This window comes from Rhinoraja longicauda, chromosome 10 (genome assembly GCF_053455715.1).
Source record: "Rhinoraja longicauda isolate Sanriku21f chromosome 10, sRhiLon1.1, whole genome shotgun sequence".
Taxonomy (NCBI): Eukaryota; Metazoa; Chordata; class Chondrichthyes; order Rajiformes; family Arhynchobatidae; genus Rhinoraja; species Rhinoraja longicauda.
The window spans coordinates 59,616,642-59,629,141 of record NC_135962.1 but is presented as its reverse complement, the minus strand read 5'-3'; the positions used below and the strand labels follow the sequence as shown (position 1 = coordinate 59,629,141).

The window sequence follows — 12,500 nt, the reverse complement described above, 5'->3', positions numbered from 1 at the left end:
TCACCTATCCATGTTCTCCACAGATGCTGCCTGACCCACTGAGTTACTCCAGCACTCTGTGTCTTTTGATTGTAAACCAGCATCTGTTTTGAGGTTTGTATCACCATGTGTGTACACTGTGAATACATACCTGCCTGTGTGTGTGATGTCAGTGTGTGTGTGTGTACTGTGTGTGTCTGGTGTGCCACTGCATGTGTGTGCAGTGTTTATACTGTGCGTGTATACTGTTTGTGTGCAGTGTGTGTGTGTGTGTGTATCTAGGTGTATATACTGTGTGTGTATACTGTGTGTGTATACTGTGTGTATATACTGTGTGTGTATACTGTGTGTGTGCAGTGTGTGTGTGTATGTATCTAGGTGTATATACTGTGTATATACTGTGTGTGTATACTGTGTGTATATACTGTGTGTGTATACTGTGTGTATATACTGTGTGTGTGCAGTGTGTGTGTGTATGTATCTAGGTGTATATACTGTGTGTATATACTGTGTGTGTATACTGTGTGTGTGCAGTGTGTGTGTGTATGTATCTAGGTGTATATACTGTGTGTGTATACTGTGTGTATATACTGTGTGTGTATACTGTGTGTATATACTGTGTGTGTATACTGTGTGTGTGTATAGTGTGTACACAGTGTATGTGTGCAAAGTGTGTGTGTTTTCTGTGTGTGTGTGGTGTGTATGTGTACAGTGTGTACCATGTATGAATACTGTGTGTGTTTTGGTGTGTGTACAGTGCATGTATACAATGTGTATGTACAGTGTGTGTGGACAGTGTGCATGTATACAGTGTGTGTGTACGGTGCGTGTGTACAGTGCGTGTAGTGTGTGTGCAGTGTCTGTTTTCTGTGTGTGTGTGTGTGTGTGTAGTATGTACAGGTGTGGTTTATAGGGTGTGAGTGTGTACAGGTGTGATGTTTACAGCGTGAGTGTGTGCAGGTGTAATGTATAGGATGTGAGTGTGTGCAGGTGTGGTGTACATGGCGTGAGTGTGTGTACAGGTGTGGTGTATGGGGTGTGAGTGCGTGCACAGGTGTGTATAGGTGTGGTATACATGGTGTGAGTGTGTGTACAAGTGTGGTGTATGGGGTGTGGGTGTGCAGGTGGGGTGTTTAGGGTGTGAGTGTGTACGGGTGCAGGTACGCAGTGTGAGTGTGCACAGGTGTGTACAGGTGTGGTGTACACGGTGTGAGTGTGTGCAGGTGTGGTGTACATGGTGTGAGTGTTTGCAGGTGTGTACAGGTGTGGTGTACACGGTGTGAGTGTGTACAGGTGTGGTGTGAGGGGTGGGGGTGTGTACAGATGTGGTGTACATGGTGTGAGTGTGTACAGGTGTGATCTGTGGGGTGTACATGGTGTGAGTGTGTACAGGTGTGGTGTGAGGGGTGGGGTGTGTACAGATGTGGTGTACATGGTGTGAGTGTGTACAGGTGTGATCTGTGGGGTGTACATGGTGTGAGTGTGTACAGGTGTGTACAGGTGAGGGGTGTGAGGGTGTGCACAGGTGTGGTGTATGGGGTGAGGGGTGTGTACAGGTGAGGGGTGTGAGTGTGTGCAGGTGTGGTGTGAGGGGTGGGGGTGTGTACAGATGTGGTGTACATGGTGTGAGTGTGTACAGGTGTGGTGTATGGGGTGTGAGTGTGTACAGGTGTGGTGTGAGTGTGTACAGATGTGGAAAAAGGACAGATCTCCACACAGGTGTGGTGGATGAAGTGTGTGGGTGTGAGTGTATACAGGTGTGATGTGTGGGGTGTACACAGTGTGAGTGTGTACAGGTGTGTACACGGTGTGAGGGTGTGCAGGTGAGGAGTGAGGGTGTGTACAGGTGTGATGTGTGAGAGTGTGAGGTGTGAGGGGTGTACAGGTGAGGGGTGTACAGGTGAGGGGTGCGAGGGTGTGTACAGGTGAGGGGTGTGAGTGAGTACAGGTGAGGGGTGTGAATGTGTACAGGTGTGTACAGGCGTGGTGTGTACAGGTGAGGGGTGTGAGTGAGTACAGGTGAGGAATGTGTGAGTGTGTACAGGTGAGTGGTGTGAGTGTGTACAGGTGAGGGATGTGAGTGTGTACAGGTGTGAGTGAGTACAGGTGAGGAGTGAGGGTGTACAGGTGTAGTGAGAGGGGGTGAGCACAGGTGAGGGGTGTGAGAGTGTGTGGTGTGAGTACAGGTGAGGAGTGAGGGCGAGTACAGGTGTGGTGTGAGTGTGTACAGGTGAGGGGGGTGAGTGTGGTGTACAGGTGAGTGGTGTACAGGTGTGTGGTGTGAGTGTGTACAGGTGTGGTGTGTGTACAGGTGAGGGGTGTGGTGTACAGGTGTGTGGTGTGAGTGTGTACAGGTGTGGTGTGTGTGAGGGTGTGTACAGGTGAGGAGTGTGGTGTGTACAGGTGAGGAGTGTGGTGCACAGGTGAGTGGGTGTGTACAGGTGAGGAGTGTGGTGCACAGGTGAGTGGGTGTGTACAGGTGAGGAGTGTGGTGTGTACAGGTGAGTGGGTGTGTACAGGTGAGGTGTTTCTGTGAGCACGGTACCTGTTCGCCCCGCCCGTGTCCCAGCCCCCAGACGCCGCCCAGTCCCAGTCCCCGCCCCGGGGGCCGCGGGTGTCGGTGTCGGTGTCGGGCAGCGGGCGGGGCAGCAGCGGCGGCCGGGACTGGAGCTCCCATGGCCGGCCCGCAAGACTGGTTCCAGCGGGAGGAGCGGATCGGACACATCAGCGACATCAGGGTCCACAACCTGCAGGGTAAGAGGGGGGGGGGGGGGGAGAGGGAGAGAGGGAAGGAGAGAGAGAGAGAGAATGAGAGAGGGGGGAGAGAGGGAGAAGGTTAGAGAGAGAGAGAGAGAGGGGGTGAGAGAGAGTTAGCGACATCAGGGTCCACAACCTGCAGGGTAAGCGGGGAGAGAGAGAGAGGTTAGAGAGAGAGAGGTTAGAGAGAGAGGTTAGAGAGAGAGAGAGAGGTTAGAGAGAGAGAGGTTAGAGAGAGAGAGGTTAGAGAGAGGTGGGGGGAGAGAGAGAGAGGTGGGGAGAGGGAGAGGTGGGGAGAGAGAGAGAGGTGGGGGAGAGAGAGAGGTTAGAGAGAGAGGTGGGGGAGAGAGAGAGAGGTGGGGGAGAGAGAGAGGTTAGAGAGAGAGAGAGGTTAGAGAGAGAGGTGGGGGAGAGAGAGAGGTTAGAGAGAGAGAGAGGTTAGAGAGAGAGAGAGGTTAGAGAGAGGTGGGGGAGAGAGAGAGGTGGGGGAGAGAGAGGTGGGGGAGAGAGAGAGGTTAGAGAGAGAGAGGTGGGGGAGAGAGGTTAGAGAGAGAGGTTAGAGAGAGAGAGGTTAGAGAGAGAGAGGTGGGGGAGAGAGAGGTGGGGGAGAGAGAGGTGGGGGAGAGAGAGGTGGGGGAGAGAGAGGTGGGGGAGAGAGAGGTGGGGGAGAGAGAGAGGTTAGAGAGAGAGGTTAGAGAGAGAGAGGTGGGGAGAGAGAGAGGTGGGGAGAGAGAGAGAGGTTAGAGAGAGAGGTGGGGGAGAGAGAGAGGTGGGGAGAGAGAGAGGTTAGAGAGAGAGAGAGGTTAGAGAGAGAGGTGGGGGAGAGAGAGAGGTTAGAGAGAGAGAGAGGTTAGAGAGAGAGAGAGGTTAGAGAGAGGTGGGGGAGAGAGAGAGGTGGGGGAGAGAGAGAGGTTAGAGAGAGAGAGGTTAGAGAGAGAGAGGTGGGGGAGAGAGAGAGGTTAGAGAGAGAGAGGTTAGAGAGAGGTTAGAGAGAGGTGGGGGAGAGAGAGAGGTGGGGGAGGGTGGAGAGAGGGGCCGGGGGGGGAGAGAGGAGGGGGGAAAGGGGGGGGCAGCTAAGAGAGGGGAAGAGGGGAGATTGAGGGTGAGAGGGCTGGAAGTGAGAGGAGACGGGGTGAGGGAGGGAGAGTAGAGTGGGAGGGGTTGGGGATGGGGGAGGGAGGGGGGGGGTTGAGAGTGAGGAGAGGGATGGGGTGAGGAGAGAGGAGGGTGTGGGAAGTGAGTGAGGGGCATGTGAGGAGGGGTGTGTGGGGGGGGACAGGGAGAGGGGCGAGGGAGGGGGGGGCAGAGTGAGCGGGTGGGGTGGGTGGGGGGGGGGGAGGAGAGGGGCAAATGTTCTTCAATGGTCTGTCACTGCTCCTGTATCTGCCTGATGTAAATCTCCCATTGCTTGTCCAGCACGGACATTGTGGGCCGAATGGCTTGTTTCTGTGCTGTCAGCTCTATGTTCGATCTAGAGTTTACAAGAACGATCCCAGGAATGAGTGGGTTAACCTATGATGAGCGTTTGTCGGCATTGGGCCTGTACTCGCTGGAGTTTAGAAAGAATGAGGGGGAGACCTGATTGAAACACACAGAATAGTGAGCGGCCTGGATAGAGTGGATGTGGAGAGGATGTTTCCACTGGTGGGAGAGTCTAGGACTAGAGGGCACAGCCTCAGGATTAAAGGATGTTCTTTTAAGAAGGAGATGAGGAGGAATTTCATTAGTCAGAGGGTGGTGAATATGTGGAATTCTTTGCCACAGAAGGCTGTGGAGGCCAAGTCAGTGGAAGTTTTATTCTGAATGTATTAGTGTTCTATGTTTAATTCTTAATTGTTTACTGTATGTCGTGTTGTTACTTGCGAGCGGAGCACTAAGGCACATTCCTTGCATGCGTACGTACATGGCCAATAAAATGTGTTCAATTTAAGTCAATTTTTAAGGCAGAGATAGATAGATTCTTGATTAGTGTGGGTGTCAGGGATTATGGGGAGAAGGCAGGAGAATGGGGATAGGAGGGAGAGATAGATCAGCCACGATTGAATGGCAGACTAGACTCACTCGATGGGCCGAGTGGCCTAATTCCGCTCCTATCGCTTCCGGCCTCATGACCTGATGATATAGTTTAATCTTCATGTCACGAGTGGAGCGAGGCTGGACATAAAAAGGAGGAGCGGGAGAGATAAGAATTCCAAACATTCCGAGCTTCGGATCCAGAACAAGTTAAACTAGATAGACACAAAATGCCGGAGTAACTCAGCGGGTCAGGCAGCATCTGTGGAGAACGTGGACTGGTACAAAATGCCGGAGTAACTCAGCGGGTCAGGCAGCATCTGTGGAGAACGTGGACTGGTACAAAATGCCGGAGTAACTCAGCGGGTCAGGCAGCATCTCTGGAGGAGAAGGAATGGGTGACGTTTCGGGTCAAGAGACTGAAGACTTGAGCCTGAAGAAGGGTCTTGGCCCGAAACATCACCTATCCGTGTTCTCCACAGATGCTGCCTGACCCGCTGAGTTACTCCAGCACTCTGTGAAACGTCACCTATCCATGTTCTCCACAGATGCTGCCTGACCCGCTGAGTTACTCCAGCACTTTGTGTCTGTCTTAATTTAAAGTTTAGTTTTAACATGGGCTGTTTTCTGGTACTTGGATTGAAAGAAAAATCAATCAGCGGGTCAGGCAGCAGCTGTGGAGAGGGAAACTGCAGGCATTTCTAAAGAGGGCCGGTTATGGGAACATAACACCCTGTAGGGCTGTACATCACGGTGGCGCAGCGGTAGAGTTGCTGCCTCACAGCGCCAGAGCCCCGGGTTCCATCCCGACTACGGGTGCTGTCTGTACGGAGTTTGTACGTTCTCCCCGTGACCGGCGTGGGTTTTCTCTGGGTGCTCCGGTTTCCTCCCACACTCCAAAGACGTGCAGGTTTGTAGGTTAATTGGATTCTGTAATATTGTAAATTGTCCCTGGTGTGTGTGTGTAGGATAGTGTTAGTTTGCGGGGCGATCGTTGGACGGCACGGACTCGGTGGGCCGAAGGGCCTGTTTCTGCGCTGTATCTCTAAAGTTTAAACCTTCAGAGAGGGAGGAAAGGGAGGGGGAGGGTTTCTTGAAGAGTTGAAATATTTGGGAGGAACTTCAACAAATATGGCCAAACCAAAGTCCTCTAAAGCTGCATCAAGACTTGCTGACTCTTACACTCAATGCCCTGACCAATGATGGCAAGCCTTCTGCACCACTCTATCTCCCTCTGTTGCCACTTTCAAGGAGTTATAGACCTGGACTCCAAGATCCATCTGTACATAGGGGTTGCCCCACGCCCCACGTCACCTCACCCAGCCAGCGGCCACGTGCTCCCGCTCCACCAATGGCGGTCGCCCGGGCCGGGAGGCGGGTTGCTACGCAACCTCCGTTAGGTGGCGCCTCGGCCTCCGGGCCTACAGCGTCCGGGCCTACGCTGTCCGGGCCTACGCTGTCCGGGCCTACTCTGTCCGGGCCTACAGTGACCGGGCCTACACTGTCCGGGCCTACAGCGCCGTCCGGGCCTAATACGGGACAAGGGCGGTCCCAATAGACAATAGGTGCAGGATTAGGCCATTCGGCCCTTCGAGCCAGCACTGCCATTCAATGTGATCATGGCTGATCATTCTCAATCAGTACCCCGTTCCTGCCTTCTGCCCATACCCCCTGACTCCTCTATCCTTAAGAGCTCTATCTAACTCTCTCTTGAATGCATTCAGAGAATTGGCCTCCACTGCCTTCTGAGGCAGAGAATTCCACAGATTCACAACTCTCTGAGTGAAAATGTTTTTCCTCATCTCCGTTCTAAATGGCCTACCCCTTATTCTTAAACCGTGGCCCTTTGTTCTGGACTCCCCCAACATTGGGAACATGGTTCCTGCCTCTAACGTGTCCAACCCCTTAATAATCTTATACGTTTCGATAAGATCCCCTCTCATCCTTCTAAATTCCAGTGTATACAAGCCTAGTCGCTCCAGTCTTTCAACATACGACAGTCCCGCCATTCCGGGAATTAACCTAGTAAACCTACGCTGCACGCCCTCAATAGCAAGAATATCCTTCCTCAAATTTGGAGACCAAAACTGCACACAGTACTCCAGGTGCGGTCTCACTAGGGCCCGTAGGGGACAATCCAATTTAGCCCAAACTATGGGATGTCCCGGCTAATACGGGACAGTTGGCAACCCTATCTGTACATCATGTGCAGGCAGAGGAGATCGGTTAAACTTGGCATTGTGATCGAGGGGAGACTGTGGTCCAAAGGGCCCTGCTCCTGTGCAGCGATGTTCTATTTTCGCTGAGACGAATATTGTACACAGTATCTAATGTGGCCTCACCACAGACTTCCTGGACTGGTGTGTCCACAACCACACACAATACTCCCAGAGAGTTGTGAAACAGTGGGACTGTCTGCCTCAGAGGGCAGTGCAGGCCAATTCGACCAAAAGCGGTGGGGGATTTTGACCAGCTCAGCAATTAGGCAGAGCAATGGTTGATGGAGTTTGATGCCGATAATTAAACTCCAGAACCAGGGGCCACACACAGTCTAAGAATAAAGGGGAGGCCATTTAAAACTGAGGTAAGAAGAAACCTTTTCGCCCAGAGAGTTGTGAATTTGTGGAATTCTCTGCCACAGAGGGCAGTGGAGGCCGATTTAAAAGAGAGTCAGATAGAGCTCTAGGGGCTAGTGGATTTTTAAAAGATTTTTTAGATTTAGATTTAGAGATACAGCGCGGAAACAGGCTCTTCGGCCCACCGAGTCCGCGCTGCCCAGCGATCCCCGCACATTAACACTATCCTACACACACTAGGGACAATTTTTACATTTACCCAGTCAATTAACCTACATAACTGTACGTCTTTGGAGTGTGGGAGGAAACCGAAGATCTCGGAGAAAACCCACGCAGGTCACGGGGAGACTTGGCCCCCACTGCCTTCTGAGGGAATCGTATTGTACGTACACATCCCCTCTCTGAGGGAGAGAACGCTCACCTGTTTCCATGTTGTGTGACTCCACCACTCCATCGTTGTTAGCTGACCGCAAGGTGACAAGGAAGGAAACACAGTCAAATTAATCAGGGCAGTGAAACTAGTCGGAGAACTAGGGTGGGGGAGGGAGTTGTGAATCTGTGGAATTCTCTGCCACTGAAGGCAGTGGAGGCCAATTCACTGGATGTTTTCAAGAGAGAGCTAGATAGAGCTCCTAGGGCTAACGGAATCAAGGGGGATATGGGGAGAAAGCAGGAACGGGGTACTGATTGAGAATGATCAGCCATGATCACAATGAATGGCGATGCTGGCTCAAAGGGCCAAATGGCCTCCTCCCACACCTATTTTCTGTGTTTCTACCTGGTCACAATAAAATTGTTTTGCATACAATCCAGTAAGATCACTCTGTCTCTGCCTCCAAACGGCTGGATCCTAATCAAGGGCTTTGTACACAGAGAAACGTAGCAGGGAGTGTGTTGCAGGCAAGAATCTAATCAAGGGCTTTGTATACAGAAGAACAGCCTGTAATGGAGGCCCACATCTAACTGAGGGTTTCAGGTGATTTTAAACGTGTTCTTTGATTTGAATTGAATTGAATTGAATTGAATAAGTTTATTGGCTAAGTATGTACACATACAATGAATGTGCCTTGGTGCTCCGCTGGCAAGTAACAACACGAACATACAGAAAACAATTAAGAATAAAACATAATTTACACACGTGAAGAATGAAATAAACCAGAGCAAAAGGAGGCTACGAACTTTGGTTGTTGAGTAGAACTATCACTTGTGGAACAAAGCTGTGTTTATGTCCGGCTGTGGCTGCTTTGACAGTCCGGAGTCGCCTTCCAGAGGGAAGTGCTTCGAAGAGTTTGTGGCCAGGGTGAGAGGGGTCAGAGATGATCTTGCCCGCTGGCTTCCTGGCCCTTGCAGTGTACAGTTCATCAATGGGGGGAAGGTTGCAGCCAACAACCTTCTCAGCTGATCGAACGTCGTGCTTGGTGGCCGAGCCAAACCAGACCACGATGGAGAAGGTGAGGACAGACTCTACGATGTGTGTGCAGGTGGGGCAAGGCTGTGGGCGGCTGGTTCAATCCTGGGGCAGGGTTCCAGCGGGGACCGTGTGGGCCGGTGAGTGTGGAGCTGTGAGCTGCACAATTGTGAGCAGAATTTGGCCACCAAATTTAGCAGAATTTAGCCTTACAGCGAATGCAGCGCCGGAGACCCAGGTTCGATCCTGACTACGGGTGCCGTCTGTACGGAGTTTGTACGTTTTCCCCGTGACCTGCGTGAGTTTTCTCCGAGATCTCCGGTTTTATCCCACACTCCAAAGACGTACAGGTTTGTAGGTTAAATTGGCTTGGTAAATGTAAAAATTATCCGTAGCGGGGATTGCTGGGCGGCGCGGACCCGGTGGGCCGAAGGGCCTGTTTCTGCGCTGTGTCTCTAAATCAAAAAAATCTAAATCTAAAAACCATATCAGAGGAAGGATGTGCTGGCTCTGGAGAGGGTCCAGAGGAGGTTTACAACAATGATCCCAGGAATGAGTGGGTTAACCTGTGATGAACGTTTGTCGACACTGGGCCTGGACTCGCTGGAGTTTAGAAGAATGAGGAGGACCTCATTGAAACTTACAGAATAGTGAGCGGCTTGGATAGAGTGGATGTGGAGAGGATGTTTCCACTAGTGGGAGAGTCTAGGACTAGAGGGCACAGCCTCAGAATTAAAGGATGTTCTTTTAGAAAGGAGATGAGGCAGAATTTCTTTAGTCAGAGGGTGATGAATCTGTGGAATTCATTTGCCAGAGACAGATGTGGAGGCAATGGGTATTTTTAAGGTAGAGATAGACAGATTCTTGATTAGTGCGGGTGTCAGCGGTTATGGGGAGAAGGCAGGAGAATGGGGTTAGGAGGGAGAGATAGATCGGCCACGATTGAATGGCGGAATAGACTTGATGGGCCGAATGGCCTAATTCTGCTCCTATCACTTAAGAACATGAACTTATTCCTTTCTCACCTGCATCCCCACCTGGACTCGCACATATTACCCCCCCCCCCCCCCCTCACAATCCTTCCTCTGGCTTCACAATCCTTCCTCTGGCTTCAAAATTTGCGACTCTTCAACCAGCCTGTCTCCCACCTTCTGTTTTCATCTCTAGCCTTTGTTCCGACCGTTGGCCTAGCAAACCCCTCCCTCGCCAGCGTCCACCTATTACCCACAAGGCTACGTCCCGTCTCTCCCCTCTTCCGGCTTTCTCCCCCCCCCCCACCCCACTACAATCAGTCTGAAGAAGGGTCCCGACCCAAAACGTCACCTATCCATGTTCTCCACAGATGCTGCCTGACCCACTGTGTTACTCCAGCACTCTGTGAAACGTCACCTATCCATGTTCTCCACAGATGCTGCCTGACCCACTGTGTTACTCCAGCACTCTGTCTCTTTTTGTTTAGATTCACTGTCAAATGAGAAGGAAGTAATAAAGTTAAAATGGCTTAATTCTACTCCTATTCCTTATGACTCTATGAACACTAGGAACTCTCCTTATATCTCCTCCTATCACTAATGAACCTTGTGAGCCTGCCCGGGGACAATAGATAATAGGTGCAGGAGGAGGCCATTCGGCCCTTCAAGCCAGCACCGCCATTCAATGTGATCATGGCTGATCATCCACAATCAGTACCCCGTTCCTGCCTTCTCCCCATACCCCCTGACTCCGCTATCCTTAAGAGCTCTATCCAGCTCTCTCTTGAATGCATTCAGAGAATTGGCCTCCACTGCCTTCTGAGGCAGAGAATTCCACAGATTCACAACTCTCTGACTGAAAAAGTTTTTCCTCATCTCCATTCTAAATGGCCTACCCCTTATTCTTAAACAGTGGCCCCTTGTTCTGGACTCCCCTAACATTGGGAACATGTTTCCTGCCTCTAACGTGTCCAACCCCTTAATAATCTTATGCGTTTCGATAAGATCCCCTCTCATCCTTCTAAATTCCAGTGTATACAAGATTAGTCGCTCCAGTCTATCAACATATGACAGTCCCGCCATTCTGGGAATTAACCTAGTAAACCTACGCTGCACGCCCTCAATAGCAAGAATATCCTTCCTCAAATTTGGAGACCAAAACTGCACACAGTACTCCAGGTGCGGTCTCACTAGGGCCCTATACAACTGCAGAAGGACCTCTTTGCTCCAGCATCTCTGAAGAACATGGATAGGTGACGTTTCACAGAGTGCTGGAGTAACTCAGCGGGTCAGGCAGCATCTGTGGAGAACATGGATAGGTGACGTTTCACAGAGTGCTGGAGTAACATGTTTCCTGCCTCTAACGTGTCCAACCCCTTAATAATCTTATATGTTTCGATAAGATCTCCTCTCATCCTTCTAAATTCCAGTGTATACAAGCCTAGTCGCTCCAGTCTTTCAACATACGACAGTCCTGCCATTCCGGGAATTAGCCTAGGGTGTTGAGAGTGATAGACAATAGAGAATGGTGAGGGCGGTATTGCAACTGGTGCTCACGGACTCTGAGCTGTGGGTCAGAATGCCGGGGGTCCAGTGGCAGAGATGGACGGGCTGATTCCTAGGATTCCCAGCAAAACACTTAAGTGCTTGAGGAACTCAGCGGGTCAGGCAGCATCCGTGGAGCGAATGGGCAGATGACGTCTCGGGTCGGGGACCCTTCTTCACACTGATTGTAAAAGAGGCGAGAAAGCTGGAAAAAAGAGAGGTAAACAGAAACATAGAAAATAGGTGCAGGAGGAGGCCATTCGGCCCTTCCAGTCAGCATCGCCATTCATTGTGATCAGCGCTGATCATCCACAATCAGTAACCCGTGCCTGCCTTCTCCCCATATCCCTTGATTCCACTAGCCCCTAGAGCTCTATCTAACTGTCTTTTAAATTCATCCAGTGAATTGGCCTCCACTGCCCTCTGTGGCAGAGAATTCCACAAATTCACAACTCTCAGGGTGAAAAAGTTTCTTCTCACCTCAGTTTTAAATGGCCTCCCCTTTATTCTTAGACTGTGTGACCCCCTGGTTCTGGATTCCCCCAACATTGGGAACATTTTCCCGCATCTAGCTTGTCCAGTCCTTTTATAATTTTATACATCTCTTTCTAAACTCCAGTGATTACAAGCCCTGTCTTTCAATCTTTCCTCATATGACAGTCCCCGCCATCCCAGGGATTAACCTGGTGAACCTACGCTGCACTGCCCTCAATAGCAAGGACGTCCTTCCTCAAATTAGGCGACCAAAACTGTGCACAATACTCCAGGTGCGGTCTCACCAGGGCCCTGTACAACTGCAGAAGGACCTCTTTGCTCCTATAACTCAAATCCTCTCGTAATGAAGGCCAACATGCCATTAGCTTTCTTCACTGCCTGTTGTACCTGCACGCCAACTTTCAGTGACTGGTGTACAAGGACACCCAGGTCTCGCTGCACCTCCCCCTTACCTAATCTGACACCATTGAGACACCAGTCTGAAGAAGGGTCTCGACCCGAAACGTCACCCATTCCTTCTCTCCCGAGATGCTGCCTGACCTGCTGAGTTCCTCCAGCATTTTGTGAATAAATCAATTTGTACCAGCATCTGCAGTTATTTTCTTATACCATTGAGATAATAATCTGCCTCCTTGTTTCTGCCGCAAAAGTGGATAACCTCACATTTATCTATATTATACTGCATCTGCCGCCCACTCAACCTGTCCAGGTCACCCTGCAACCTCCTAACATCCTCTTCACAGTTCACACTGCCAC

General features: G+C 51.0%; 2 protein-coding genes across 3 annotated transcripts in view; one reads left to right on the top strand and one right to left on the bottom strand.

The window, feature by feature from the left end:
• Window positions 1–2,656, bottom strand: part of LOC144597534 (uncharacterized) — an 84,048-nt gene extending 81,392 nt beyond the window's left edge. Inside the window, exon 1 of the mRNA XM_078407013.1 lies at window positions 2,525–2,656. Coding sequence (XP_078263139.1) covers window positions 2,525–2,656 — 132 coding nt within the window. The remainder of the gene's footprint in view (window positions 1–2,524) is intronic.
• The window catches only part of LOC144597496 (uncharacterized), a 58,642-nt gene continuing 48,679 nt past the window's right edge, over window positions 2,538–12,500 (top strand). For both annotated transcript variants that reach the window (XM_078406962.1, XM_078406961.1), the window contains exon 1: window positions 2,538–2,733. In XM_078406962.1, the coding sequence (XP_078263088.1) occupies window positions 2,655–2,733 (79 nt within the window). In that variant the 5' untranslated portion in view covers window positions 2,538–2,654. The remainder of the gene's footprint in view (window positions 2,734–12,500) is intronic.